The 12,867-nt window shown below is 38.7% G+C and overlaps 1 protein-coding gene across 10 annotated transcripts in view; it reads left to right on the top strand.

The window, feature by feature from the left end:
• Positions 1-12,867, top strand: part of MAP2K4 (mitogen-activated protein kinase kinase 4) — a 66,370-nt gene that overhangs the window by 6,082 nt on the left and 47,421 nt on the right. For 4 of the 10 annotated variants that reach the window (XM_061616442.1, XM_061616437.1, XM_061616443.1 and 1 more), the window contains 3 exons: positions 1,082-1,114; positions 10,498-10,521; positions 11,535-11,634. The exons of 1 other annotated variant lie outside the window; for it this stretch is intronic. In XM_061616442.1, coding sequence (XP_061472426.1) covers positions 1,082-1,114; positions 10,498-10,521; positions 11,535-11,634 — 157 coding nt within the window. The remainder of the gene's footprint in view (positions 1-1,081; positions 1,115-10,497; positions 10,522-11,534; positions 11,635-12,867) is intronic. 5 more of the 10 variants (XM_061616441.1, XM_061616446.1, XM_061616439.1 and 2 more) reach the window with 2 other exon arrangements.

Consider the following 12,867-nt stretch of genomic DNA (forward strand, 5'->3'; position numbering starts at 1 on the left):
CAGGGAGGCATGCGGCAAGATGAGAAGGAGGGGAAGTTCTACTGCACTGCACTGCCCAAAGTCCTTGTGCTAGCAAAAGTACTTGGTTGAATGTCGCCCTTTATTTCCAAGGATGTTTGTCAGATGGCATTTGTATGTGTGTGTGCTTTTTTCCAGTTCCCAAACTGAGATCTATATGAATCTTACCATAAAAGAGGAAGGTAATATACTGTAGGGGCAGTCCAACCCAATTCTGATGCTTGGCCAATCGTTGCAGAAAAATATCCAGTTGAGACAAACAGTGATGTCACCATGTTAGAAGCTTTCAGCAGTGCCTGAATAAAATATTCTATGCTTATAGCCTACCTCATGGTTACTTTTTATTTTGGGCAGAATGGCGACATTAATGGTTTAGACAGAAAAAAGCTAAACAGGACTTTCAGTGGGCAGAGATTGGAATGTCAATACCTTGGATATTTGTTGCTTCTCACAACTAGCAGAAGTGGCATAGGTTATGTACAATAAGCAAATGGGTTTTATCTGCATAATTTATACAAGTTGGAGAAACAACATCTGTCTGTCTGCAGTTGTCATGTAAAACTAAAATCAGATATAATTCTGGTGTGAATGATAAAAGCTGCATAAGTCATGACATTGATTCTTACACATTTATACCCAGAAGCAGCAGTGCCCAACCTTTAAAGTACAAATCTAAACTTGAGAAGTCTACATAATGCATTTACTTGTTTAACTTCAAGAATGTTCCTACATGTGGGAACCTTACTAGCAAAATTACCATTTGTTCTTAACATTTTGTTTATAAGTTAACAACAAACTAATACTTAACCTCTTTAGCTGATCCTCTACTGATGTCTTGGATTGTATAGTACAACTCTGAATTTTCCAAGAGATATTAAATATTGACAAGAAAACATGATTGGAATATTCTCTTTGCAATTCAGGCAGTGATTTTGCCTATGTCAAACTGTTTATTTGGTGTTTCAGTTTTTTTTAAAAAAATGAACATTAAATGTGATTTTTAAAGGTTATGTAAATCTGTAATTTCCAGTAAATGAACTAGAACTTATCTTTTTTGCTTTAGGCTTTCAGATAAACTTCTGTGAAAAAGCACAAAGTAAGCTACATGTTTTATAGTATTCTGCTATTTTATTTTTATATCATTCTTGGTACTGGCAATGTGTCCACTGTTGATCGAACTAACCAGCCATGCATTAATACATGGGCAGAGCTTCCATTTTTCATCTTGTTCCCAAAATCTAATTCTCTTGATCTATAAATAGTACTTTAATTATTATTATTATTAATTAAATTTCTATCCCATCTTTCATCCCAGAAGGAGCCCAGGGCGGCAAACAAAAGACAAAACACTCAAAACATCTTTTTAAAAAATCTTAAAAACATCTTAAAAATAATTCTAAAACAGACAGGTATACAGTCTCTACTTAAAAGGCTTATTGAAAGAGGAAAGTCTTCAGTAGGCACCAAAAAGGTAATAGCGATGGCTCATGTCTAAGGGGAGGGAATTCCAAAGAGTAGGTGCCACAGCACTAAAGGTCTGCTTACTATGTTGTGTGGAACGAACCACTTGATAAGATATATGCAGAAGGACCTCCTCACCTGCGGAGCGCAGTGATCAACCGGGTATATAAGGGGTAAGATGGTCTTTCAAGTATCCTGATCCCAAGCAATATAGGGATTTTTACACCAAGACCAGAACTTTGAACTTGGCCCAGCTGCGAATGGGTAGTCAGTGCAATTCTTTCAGCAGCGGGGTAACATGTTGGTGATATCCTGCACCAATGAGTAGTTGCAACACCGCAGTTTGCACCAGCTGCAGCTTCCAGGCAAACCTCAAGGCAGCCCCACATAGAGTGTATTACTGTAATCCAGCCTGGAGGTTAGTAGTGCATAGATAACAGCGGTCAGGCTATCCTGGTCCAGAAACAGCCACAAATGTTTTACCAGCCAAAGCTGGTAAAGGCACTCCTAGCCGCTGAGGTCACCTGAGCTTCTAGCGACAAAGATGGATCCAGGAACACCCCCAGACTATGAACTTGCTCTTTCAGAGGGAGTACGACCCCATCCAAACAGGCAGCTGACCAATTATTTGCACTGGGGAACCACCAACCCACAGCGCCTCTGTTTTGCTAGGACTCAGAGTCAGTTTATTGGCCCTCACCCAGCCCACCATCAAGTCCAGCAATCAGCCCAGGGCTTGCAAGGCCTCTCGAAATTCAGATGTTACAGAGAAATAGAGCTGGGTATAATCAGTGTACTGCTGCCATTTCACCCCAAATCTCCTGATGGCTGCTCCCAAGGGCCTCATATAGATGTTAATCAGCATTGGGGGCAAGATGGTACCCTGCAGCACACCATAGTACAACTGCTAGGGGGCCGAAAGACAATAAACCAGGGCTATATTCTGAATCTGACACTGGAGATAGGATTGAATACCCATCTCACCAAGTCAGAAGGATACCACGGTCAACAGTATAAAAAGCTGCCGAGAGATCAAGAAAGAATAACAGGGTCGCACTCCCCCTATCCTCCTCCCGATAAAGGTCATCCATCAGGGTGACCAAGGCTGATTCAGTCCCATAACCAGGCCTGAACCCAGATTGGAATGGGTCAAGATAATCTGTTTCATCCAAGAGTCCTTGCAATTGTGTCATAATCATCTTGATCACCTTCCCTAAAAATCTCTCTTTAATGTCTCTTATTCTTGTATAATAAACTAGACTTAACCTGGGGTGCACACACCCCGGGGGGTGCGAGACACTTTTTCTAGGGGTGCAAGGCGTTGTTAAAGAGATTTTAAAAATTCATTTAAATAGAAGCAGAAAATTAACTATACGACCAATAAAATAAAATAAAATAATAAAAAATGAACGGTATTTTTTCAGGGGGTACAAGACCATATTTTGGAAATCAGAGGGGTGCTGGCAGTGAAAAAGGTTAAGAACCACTGCGAGGATTCACAGATAGTTGTTCCTAAATACCTGAACTGTAATGAAGGCAAGGTTGTTATAAATTATTTGTTGTTATGTGTCTTCAACTCGATTATGACTTATGGCAACCCTATGAATCGGTGACCTCCAGTAGCATCTATTATGAACCACCCTGTTCAGATCTTGTAAGTTCAGGTCTGTGGCTTCATTTATGGAATCAATCCATCTCTTGTTTGGCCTTCCTCTTTTTCTACTCCCTTCTGTTTTTCCCAGCATTATTGTCTTTTCTAGTGAATCCTGTCTTCTCATGATGTGTCCAAAGTATGATAACCTCAGTTTCATCATTTTAGCTTCTAGTGACAGTTCTGGTTTAATTTGTTCTAATGCCCAATTATTATGTCTTTTTCACAGTCCATGGTATGTGCAAAGCTCTCCTCCAACAACACATTTCAAATGAGTTTATTTTTTTCTTATTCACTTTTTTCACTGTCCAGCTTTCACATCCATACATAGAGATTGGGAATACCATGGTCTGAATGATCCTGACTTTAGTTATAAATTATAGTGGAAATATTTGTAACAGATGTTTGGCTTTGGATGATGTCTAACTATAACTACTGAGTGAAAAAAATATTCAGAAGAATTTAGATGATTATGTCAAGAGACCTGAGTTTCAGCACCTTTGGGTTTCTCCTCTAGTTATCAAGCTAAGCATGAACTGTCTTATATTGGCCTGGTTTGCACGTCATGGCAACCACTGGGCAAACATGCTGGTTCCTGGAGAGGAGGTCACATCTGCTTTGCTCCTCCCTGGTTCTTTTTTTAGCTGAGCTTAAGTTGGCATTGGCTGCTAAAGTTTGGCTTAGTATAATTCAAATGTAGGATTCTTGTTAAGCTCTCTCCTCCTTAACCACAATTTGTAGCCAAGAACAAATGCCTACAAATTGTGGTTAAGGAGAAGAGAACTCAATCATGATCCCATCTCTGGATGACACACTAAGCTAAACCTTGACTCACTTACCACACCACACTGAGCTAAAAGCACTGGGAATGAGCAAAGTGGTTGCAGTCTTCTCCCCAGGAGCTAGCGTTTTTGTTCTAAGCCATGGTTTGGCTTAGCGTTACATGCAAACATAGCTATTCTGAGGCCATTAATCCAATATTGTGTTCTCTGATTGACAGTGGTCTACCAACATCTCAGAACAGTCTTTCCCACTGCTGCTACCCAAGATCCTTTGAGTGGAGATGCTGGGCTTTTAATCTTGCACCTTAATAATGCAAAGCATGTGTTCTGCCACTGAATCATAGTTTCCTCCTCTGGGTTATGGTTGTGTTTTAAATAACCCATTATTGCCTTCTATGTACCTTTTGGAGTTATAACTTTTTGAAAACATTACTGGATGTATCCAGTGAAGCTGAACTCTATAAAAATAGGGGGGTGGGCAGTGTCAGTGACTGTCAACTCATGTTTGGATGATTAATGGAAGCTCTGCACAATTAATTTTTTCATTGTTTCATTCTTTTACAGCTTTCATTTTTAAATGCTGTGTTCATTATATCTTTATGATTGCTTGCCATGCTTTAGTGGGAACTTTATTGGAGATCAAAACATGCTAGTCCCCCCCCCTTTACTGGGTATATCTTATATAGTTAAACACATTCATCTTGCATTCAAACTGCTTACATTTTTTATTTTTATTTGAAGCAAATGGGTATGCGTATTTAATTCTGAACTGATGAAATGCTTGTGAAGGAAGGGCGGGATATAAATCAAATAAATAAATGATTTCGTTTAGTGTCTAAAAATGATCCCTAGTAGGAGGATTATAATCAAGAAATGTAAAATTGTTTGTTTGTGCCCAATATATCCCCATTAGGCATCTAGAATATCAAATGTAGTTTGACTCCTAGTACTGTGTTTCCTCTGAGAAATTATTTGTTCCATTTAGTTTGAGATACATTTTTCAGCAATACAAAGGTATATTCATATCAGGAAAAAATGCCAAGACAAACTAAAAAGACTCAGGTGATTGCTGAGAAAACCTGCATGATCTTTTGGAACCTTGTGTTTTCCTGTCACAGCAACACATCCACTGTTGTTGTAAAATGATTTTTCCCCCTGTTGCATCTCTTATAGATAGTGCTACCCCATGGATTATGATGTCCTAGTTCTTAGAAATGTTTGAGGTCCATAACGAATATGACATTAAAAAAAAGTAAATAGGAGCTGCGCCCCTCATGCTGGAGCGGGAGGGGAACTTTAACCCACTGCCTCCGCTGTAGTCCTGATCTACATTGGGGGGCCCATAGCTGCTATTTGCAGCTGCAGTAGGGTGGGACCAAGACAGAGGTGAAGGGTTAAAGCCTTCCTTCCCCCATGCTATGGTTCCAGGCCAGATTGAGGGAACCCTTGGCTCCTATTTACTTTTTAAAAACTAAATGTAAAATATTATTATTGGCTCTAAGTTGTGGTTCCTTGAGGCAAGAAACGTGCAAAAAACAAGAACAAATGCTTTAGCATCCTTTTTGTTCTGGCTTCTTGTGTTCAACCTATTGTTGGAATCTTTTGTCTTGTGACTTTCCAGTTCTTTCTACAATCACCAGCTTGTGTCATGCAGGACTCCTGTTTTTAGGAGGGGATAAGCAGATGGCTTTTTAAAATATTGATGAAGTTGTCCATATCATTACAATTCTAGCAGAAAGAATAGATAGGGACTGTGTAACTTGGACAGCTGTGAAGGTAACACCAGAAAATGTAACATAAGTAGGGAGGCCACAGATGATTTGCATATTTGTAGTCATAATTAACAAAGTTCATCAAATTTGTATGAACTTTGTGGCTACCATGTAATGGTTCGTGGACATCTCACAACTCTGTAGGCTTCTGTTAATGTAATTTATTACATGAGGCAGGTACTCCATTCCTAAACTCCTTTAATTAGAAGCCAGTTCTGATTTAAAAAATGGAAATGGACTGCTTTCAAGTCAATTCCGACTTATGACGACCCTATGAATAGGGTTTTCATGGTAAGCAGTATTCATTGCCTTCTTCTGAGGCTGAGAGGCAGTGACTGGTCCAAGGCCACCCAGTGAACTTCATGGCTATGTGGGGATTTGAACCCTGGTCTTCCAGGTCGTAGTCCAACACACTAATCACTACGCCACACTGGCTCTCTAAACTGATTTAAGTGGAACATAATTTGCATAAATCTGCTTTAGGATTGTGTTCTAAAATAGATGTGTGATATTTCTGGAGCTGGCTAAAAACTCAATGGTTTTAATTGGAAGGTTTAGGAGTATTGTATTTGCTTGCAGGCAGATATTCTACTGGGGAAACAAATATTCTACTGGTTACAAAGACAATTATTTGTATAATATGGGAACTTGCATCTAACAACCAGCTGTATTAAAGAGTTTTGAGTCTTCAAAAGATCAAATTACACCCTTTTTGAAGGGAGAACAGGATATAAATTTAATAATAAAATAATAAATAAAAATAAATAATACAAATTGTAAAACAATTTCACAAAATCAAGAGTTAGTGTTAAGGTTAAAGTTAAACTGCCACTGTGGACATATATTCCAAATAAGTGGAAACCTGTGATTGGGGCAGGTTGCTCAGCAAGTTCCTATATTTTGGAGATTCACTGGAGGAAGCTGTTGAAGCAATCCAGCCTGACCAACCTGCTTGTTTCCTGTTAGGGCAGTCAAGAATTAAATTATAATTTTTCAAAGTTCCCTTTCTTGCAATCTTATAAAACATCATCTTAATCATAGAGAGAATATTCCAATTTTTTTCATAACCAGTTCTGGCAGGAGGGTTACTTTCCATTCTCTCTATATGTGTCAAAATTATTAACCCAATCAATCCATCCAGTCTTCTTTTCTGTATCAGGTTTTTTTTAAAAAAAATGAGTTTAAAAAGAAAAAATTATTACTAATCTGGTACATGCTAGTTTACACACATTCTATAATGATGTTTGTTTCCTGGCTTTTTTTTTTATCTTTTCTTGTTCACACACCAAGTCCTTAGGCAGGGACGAGGTGAAGAGCTGCAGAATCCTGGCAGATTGAAGAGAATCAGTGTCCTGATCAGTCATCTCCACTGAGGTGGAGTTGTTAGGAGTATGTTCCAATGAAAATTGGGGAGACTACTACCACAAATAACACATAGGGAAACCCCATGCCAATGGTACAATTAAAGCAATCAATGTAAACACATGAGGCAGACAATGGGGATGAGTACGCTAGCTATATTCCCCCCCTTCCTGTTGCTTGTTCTTGCCACCTTCCAACTTGTGGAAGGCAATTGTCTGAAGCAGAGAGAGTTTTTTTGTATCTGTGGGGGCTCCCTGTATATTTTAATTTTCTTTTTAATATTTTAATTTACTTTTAATTTTCCAGGATTCTAAAATGCTCAGGGAGGTTCCCCATATAAAAAGGCTCCCCACTTCATACAGTAGCCTTCTGCAAATTGCAAGATGACTGAAACAATGATGGGGAAGGCAGGGAGAGCTAGAAGGCTCATACTTGCTGCCCTCCTTAATGTGTTTAAATTGCCCAGATTGCAAAGCTTTCCTAGGACTAGAGAGGTAGTTTCTTCAAATCTGAAGCAGTAATGAGAGAAGAGCTAAAAAGTAAAACATGAGACATAAGTATTGGACCTGGAGGCTGGGAATGGCTCATGGAGTATCTCTACAACCATAGCAAATTAAGAAAGAGGCTTGTCCTTCTTTCCTACTCCCTCTTATCATTTTCCATATTTGAATCTCAAACGATGGATTAGGAAGTGCTTTTGGCACAGCTAATTTTCTGTAGTCTGAATACTGAATTTTCAGTACTATTGATGAAACAAATGTGTCAGAGCTTGGTAAAGAAGAATCTCTGTTAGGGGAAAGGGTATAGGGTTTTTTTTTAACCCTATGCTCCTTTACAGCTGTGAGACTTAAACTGATTCAAAGTTATACCTGGCTTCAGTTTTTACCTGCCCAAATGAATATTGATACAGTGTTTATGCTCAATGAAAACTGCTGGGTCATCACGGAATGGTGTAAAAACAATGAAAAATAATAAAAAATGTGCAGGCTTGAATTTTACATTCTAAAATATTCTCTTTGGGTAAGGTAAAACAGAATGTAACTCAGTGTCCTTTCCAGGAATTTCTACAGATAAGTAATAATACTTGTTTGTATCTAAACTTGCTCTTCTGTAAAAAGAAGGGCTCCTCCCATTTGCAAAAGTGTCTTGAATCCAGTGGAGGTTCCAGCTGTGGGAAGCAGGGTGGGAGCATTTTCAGTTATTTCTCCTTGCAACTGCCCTGTGCCACCTCCCACACTGTTCTCGAGGATCCCCCAACCCTCTGGAGTAGATTTTTTCCGGGGGATGAAGGGAGAATCAGATAAAATTACTTTGCTCTTCTGCCAGCTCGGAGCATCCTGTGAATAGAACCCTTCTCACAGGATACCTAGATTTAAGCCCTGTATTTTAGATCTGTACTTCTGTTGTTATCACAAACTCCATTCAATTACTTTTATTTCACACCACTGACTTTTTAAAAAATTAACAATTGGGAAGCACACGAGGAATTGTATTCTGGGCCCTAGGGTTGCCTTCAAAAGGGCCAGGCAGCAGAATGTATTGTATGTCCAAGTGGCAGCACTCCAAAATATTGGTTCTAAAGTTTAAAGCTAAACTGGAAATGTAGAAATAGCATGCACAAAAGACAGGTATGAATTTGGGTTGATTGTGGACAGCATCCTTTCTACAGTCCCTTAACTGGGTTTTGTCTTTTTCTTTTTAATCTTACCGATTTCCACGTCTGCTGTTGGAAGGAGCAGATATCATTATGTAAATCAGTACAATTCCTATGTTGCATGTGGATATTGAGTATGTCTGTTGCATCTGACAACTAAGAAGTACCCTAAAACAAGGCCTTGTTCTTCAAATGTGATAATTTTTTGTTTCGTTTCCCCCAGTTTTCCTTGGAAGAGAAGTGATGATGGCATTCATGTATTAAATGCTGGGCTTCTTAACAGCATCATTCTGGTTTCTGGGGAAAACAGAAAGGGCTACCAAACTCTGACTTAGAGTAATGTTATCTGTGCACCAACTTAAAATACATAGCTTATTTAAAGTCTCTGCTATTACATAGGCTTGGTATATAGTATGTGTATGCAAAATCAAGGAACTGAATCCAGCATTTATTTCATCTGTTCTGCTTAAATCTGTGGACACAGATCAGGCCACAAAAATAAGGCTAGGCTTCCAGTAAAATGTAGGTGTTGGAGTTTCTTTGTGTTTTTGCTTTTGTAGTGTTTGCTGTTTCAGGCTTTTATACCTGGAATAGTATGGGATTAGATAGGCTTCCCAGTTTTTCAGAATTAATGTAGCCCCCAGGTGTCGCAAGAATTGTCTTGTTCTTAAGGCATCAAAAATAGAGCCTTCATCTTTATTTCCTTGTGAAATCACTTATGAGGTGCTGCACAGCTTTGGTGGTTTGATGTCAACAAAAGCCAGCGAAAATTGCTTTTGAACTCTGCCTAACCAGTATTAGGTTCATATGCCCGTATACTTGGGTTTATTAATTAAGAGCCTTGGGTCCTGTGGAGTTCCTCTGATTTGGACCAGTCCACTATTATCTGAGTCACTAAGCAGTTGCTGATGCTATCCTTCCTTTAGCAAGCAGGAAGTGGTGGGTAAGATGAACTGCAGTTGCTTTCAATCTGCTGTTTAGATACGGCAGTACAGTATGGTATGATTAAAGCTTTCTGTGTGGTAAGCAGTGTCTTGAGCTTTATTCCTCTATTTTTCAAGGCTACAAATGAAAAGTTTAAAAAAGCTGTTTTTCTTTACAGTATGTATATATCATATAAGAGGGTGACAGAAAAGCAGTGCAGAAAAAATGTTAGTTTGAAATGCATGCCATGTTGGTTAATTTTGATTGCCAAGTAGTTATTTAGTAGCATTTCTGGCTTATGTTAGACATTGATTTGAGATGCAGGGCCTAGATGGTCAAAACCATACTGTACAATTCTATTCATTTTGACTCGGAAGTAAATCCCATAGGGTTTACTCCCAGGTAAGTGGTGATAGGATTGTAGGCTAGATCTAGCAGGCAGATTTCTGAAGTGACCAGTTGGTTACTTTCTTAGAAGTAAATTCCTTCAATTCACTTCCATGTTAAAGCATGTTTAGTATTAACATGCCAAATGCCAATCATTCCTATTATATCACAGGAATGTTAATAAGCTGTTTTTAAAAACCTAAGTCCATCCCTTCCCCCAAAAGGGAAGTGCATTGGTTTTAGTTAAACTCAAATTTTGTGTTATAATTTCAATTCTATTATTGAGTTAGATAGACAATTTAAAACCTTTTCCTCATTCAATTAAGATAAATCAGATTTAATCTAAACATTCTTTTCATAACTTGTCTGTTTGTACAAAACATTCATTTTGCATTGAAGCTTATTAAGTGGAGTCTGTACTATGGTGCCTCATTAATCTCCTTTACTTCTTCTCAAACTGGGGTGTCCTGCTTCCTTGACATGAAGACTGTTGCTGTGAGGAGATAGGAGGTATGAAAAATCAGTCAGTCAGTTAACATGGGGTGGCATTGGCATTCTTTGCAGAATATGTGGTACTAAAATGTTTGCTAGTCTCAAACTTCAGTGTAATCGTAGCTTTAACAGTCACATTCTGTAGACATGAGATATAACAAGCAGCAATATCTTTGTTTCACACACATGCCCGCATTCATAGATGCTGTAGGTATTAGTATGCTATGTAATTTGTAAATCAGCAGCAGATTACTTTTTTTAGTATGCAGTTCCTTCTTTCACATTTTAATTGGCCATTGGCTACAACAAAAGCACATGTACATCTTTTCAGCATATACTAACGTGCAATTATGTCCTTACTCCCTTGCATTCACACATAGAGGCATGCAGGTACATCCATGTGCACATGCTAGCATATTCCTGTATGTACACAGATGTGGACATTCTTTCTGTCTCATGTGCAAAAATGTTTTCTTAATCACATGCAGGCCTGCCCATCTTCCTTCAGTAGACAGGAACAGGATGGGCTCATCTTTTGCTAGATACCTTGGCCACATTTTGTGACCCAACTGTAATCCAAACTACTGCCAAGACTATGATCATGCCCATTTTTAATTGACCCTTGTACATGTGCTGTACCTTTTAGTGCTTCAGAATAGCGGCAGGGTATTTTGACCTTTGTCTAGCAACATTGTCAAACATGAATACCTGGGAAATACTTTGCTGCTAGCCCCCAGTTTTCATGGAAGAGATATTTTAGTATAGCTATTATGAAATCAAGGGCAACTGTATTCTGAAGAAGCTGTTAGCCAGATGTAGACTTGCTTAGTGGCTCAATTTGGTGTTAAAGTGGAGAAGTCCCATCCAATGGCTAGTCTATTGATAAGCAATATAAAATGTTCAGTGTTGATGTGGAATGTTCCATGTGGTGAGGAATATTTTTGGTTCTAGTTTATTTTGGATGCTCTCAATACAGTAATCTATGTTCTCTTGCCGACAAGAGTTTTTTTGTGTGTTTGTTTATCTCTCAGGTAAGCGCAGAGCACTGAAGTTGAATTTTGCAAACCCACCTTTCAAATCCACAGCACGGTTTACTCTGAACCCTGGAGTTCCTTTTCAGAATCCACACATGTGAGTATAAGGCCAGAAGTTCCACCAGATGGAACCCTTCTGAAGTATAAAGATAAAGCAGTTTCCTTTGTTTCACATATGTTGTATGCAGTTCAAACAAAACAAAACAAAACTGTGGCCTGGACTGAGATGTAGGATGCTCTATTAATATGTATTTTCACATGTATTTTTGGAAGTTAAAATAAGCTGTTTTACCTACAGTCATAAATTGAGACTACTGTTTTGAACGGTACATAAAAAGCCCTGTGATTTGCTGACAAGTAGTGTCTATATGGCAAGGGTAGCTAACCTGTGGCCCTGCAGAAATTGTTGGACTACAAACTCCCGTCAGCCCCAGCCAGCAGGTTTGATGGGAGCTTGTACCCCAGCAATGTCTGTGACACCACAGGTTAGCCACCCCTTTCTTATGGCTAATTTAATTAAATGACTGCATTAATCATTGTTTGCTGCTTTTCAAGATGGCAACATTTTTGTTTCTGTATTTATGTGTATAAAATATATGTGAGACAGTCCTAAAATTGAGGTGATTTTTTAAAAGAAATCTAATGGGTTGCAGTAAGTTTCCAAAAAAGGTATTATGGACAGCCCTATATACAGATTCAGTGTTAAGTGGAGTATACAACAGTTAGTCATTTAACACAGCAGAATGTCTCTTGAAATACAAGCCTTGTGTCCTCAGATCCACCAATCTGGATTGATGGGTGACTTCTCAGGATGAAGTACAGTAAAATCAGCGATGCTTGTAGTCCCTTGTAAGGTTTTTGAGGTCCAGCCAGTAAAGATCCTCAGAGCTTTGTACCTGTTATTCCCCATTGCTTGTACTTCTCTTGGACAATGTTGCAGTGTGTTGTACGGTTTAGTACTTTTGCTTTGCTGTATACGTTGCTGCTTTGTTCATATAGCCCAGATCTCTCTTATTTCCCAAGGATATATCAGTTTTATTTCTTCGCTTAGAAATTCTTCCTTGTTTTGATTCTAAATCATACAGTCAGTTCTGAAAGCTAGAAAATACAGATATTTCAGACATTCTTATAATATATCAAGTTTCTCATCCAAAAAGGAGGAAGAGCAAGGTTTGGCCTGCCAAGCTACGGATCCAGCAATACCACCATTCCTAAAATACCATATTAACTTCAGGGCTTACTCTCCGTGCTAGAATATATAAACTAGTTCAATACAGTCTTTTCGCAATAACCTCACACTTCCTTTCTCTGAACAATGGTTTTGCACACC

This window comes from Rhineura floridana, chromosome 3 (genome assembly GCF_030035675.1).
Source record: "Rhineura floridana isolate rRhiFlo1 chromosome 3, rRhiFlo1.hap2, whole genome shotgun sequence".
NCBI classification, from domain to species: domain Eukaryota; kingdom Metazoa; phylum Chordata; class Lepidosauria; order Squamata; family Rhineuridae; genus Rhineura; species Rhineura floridana.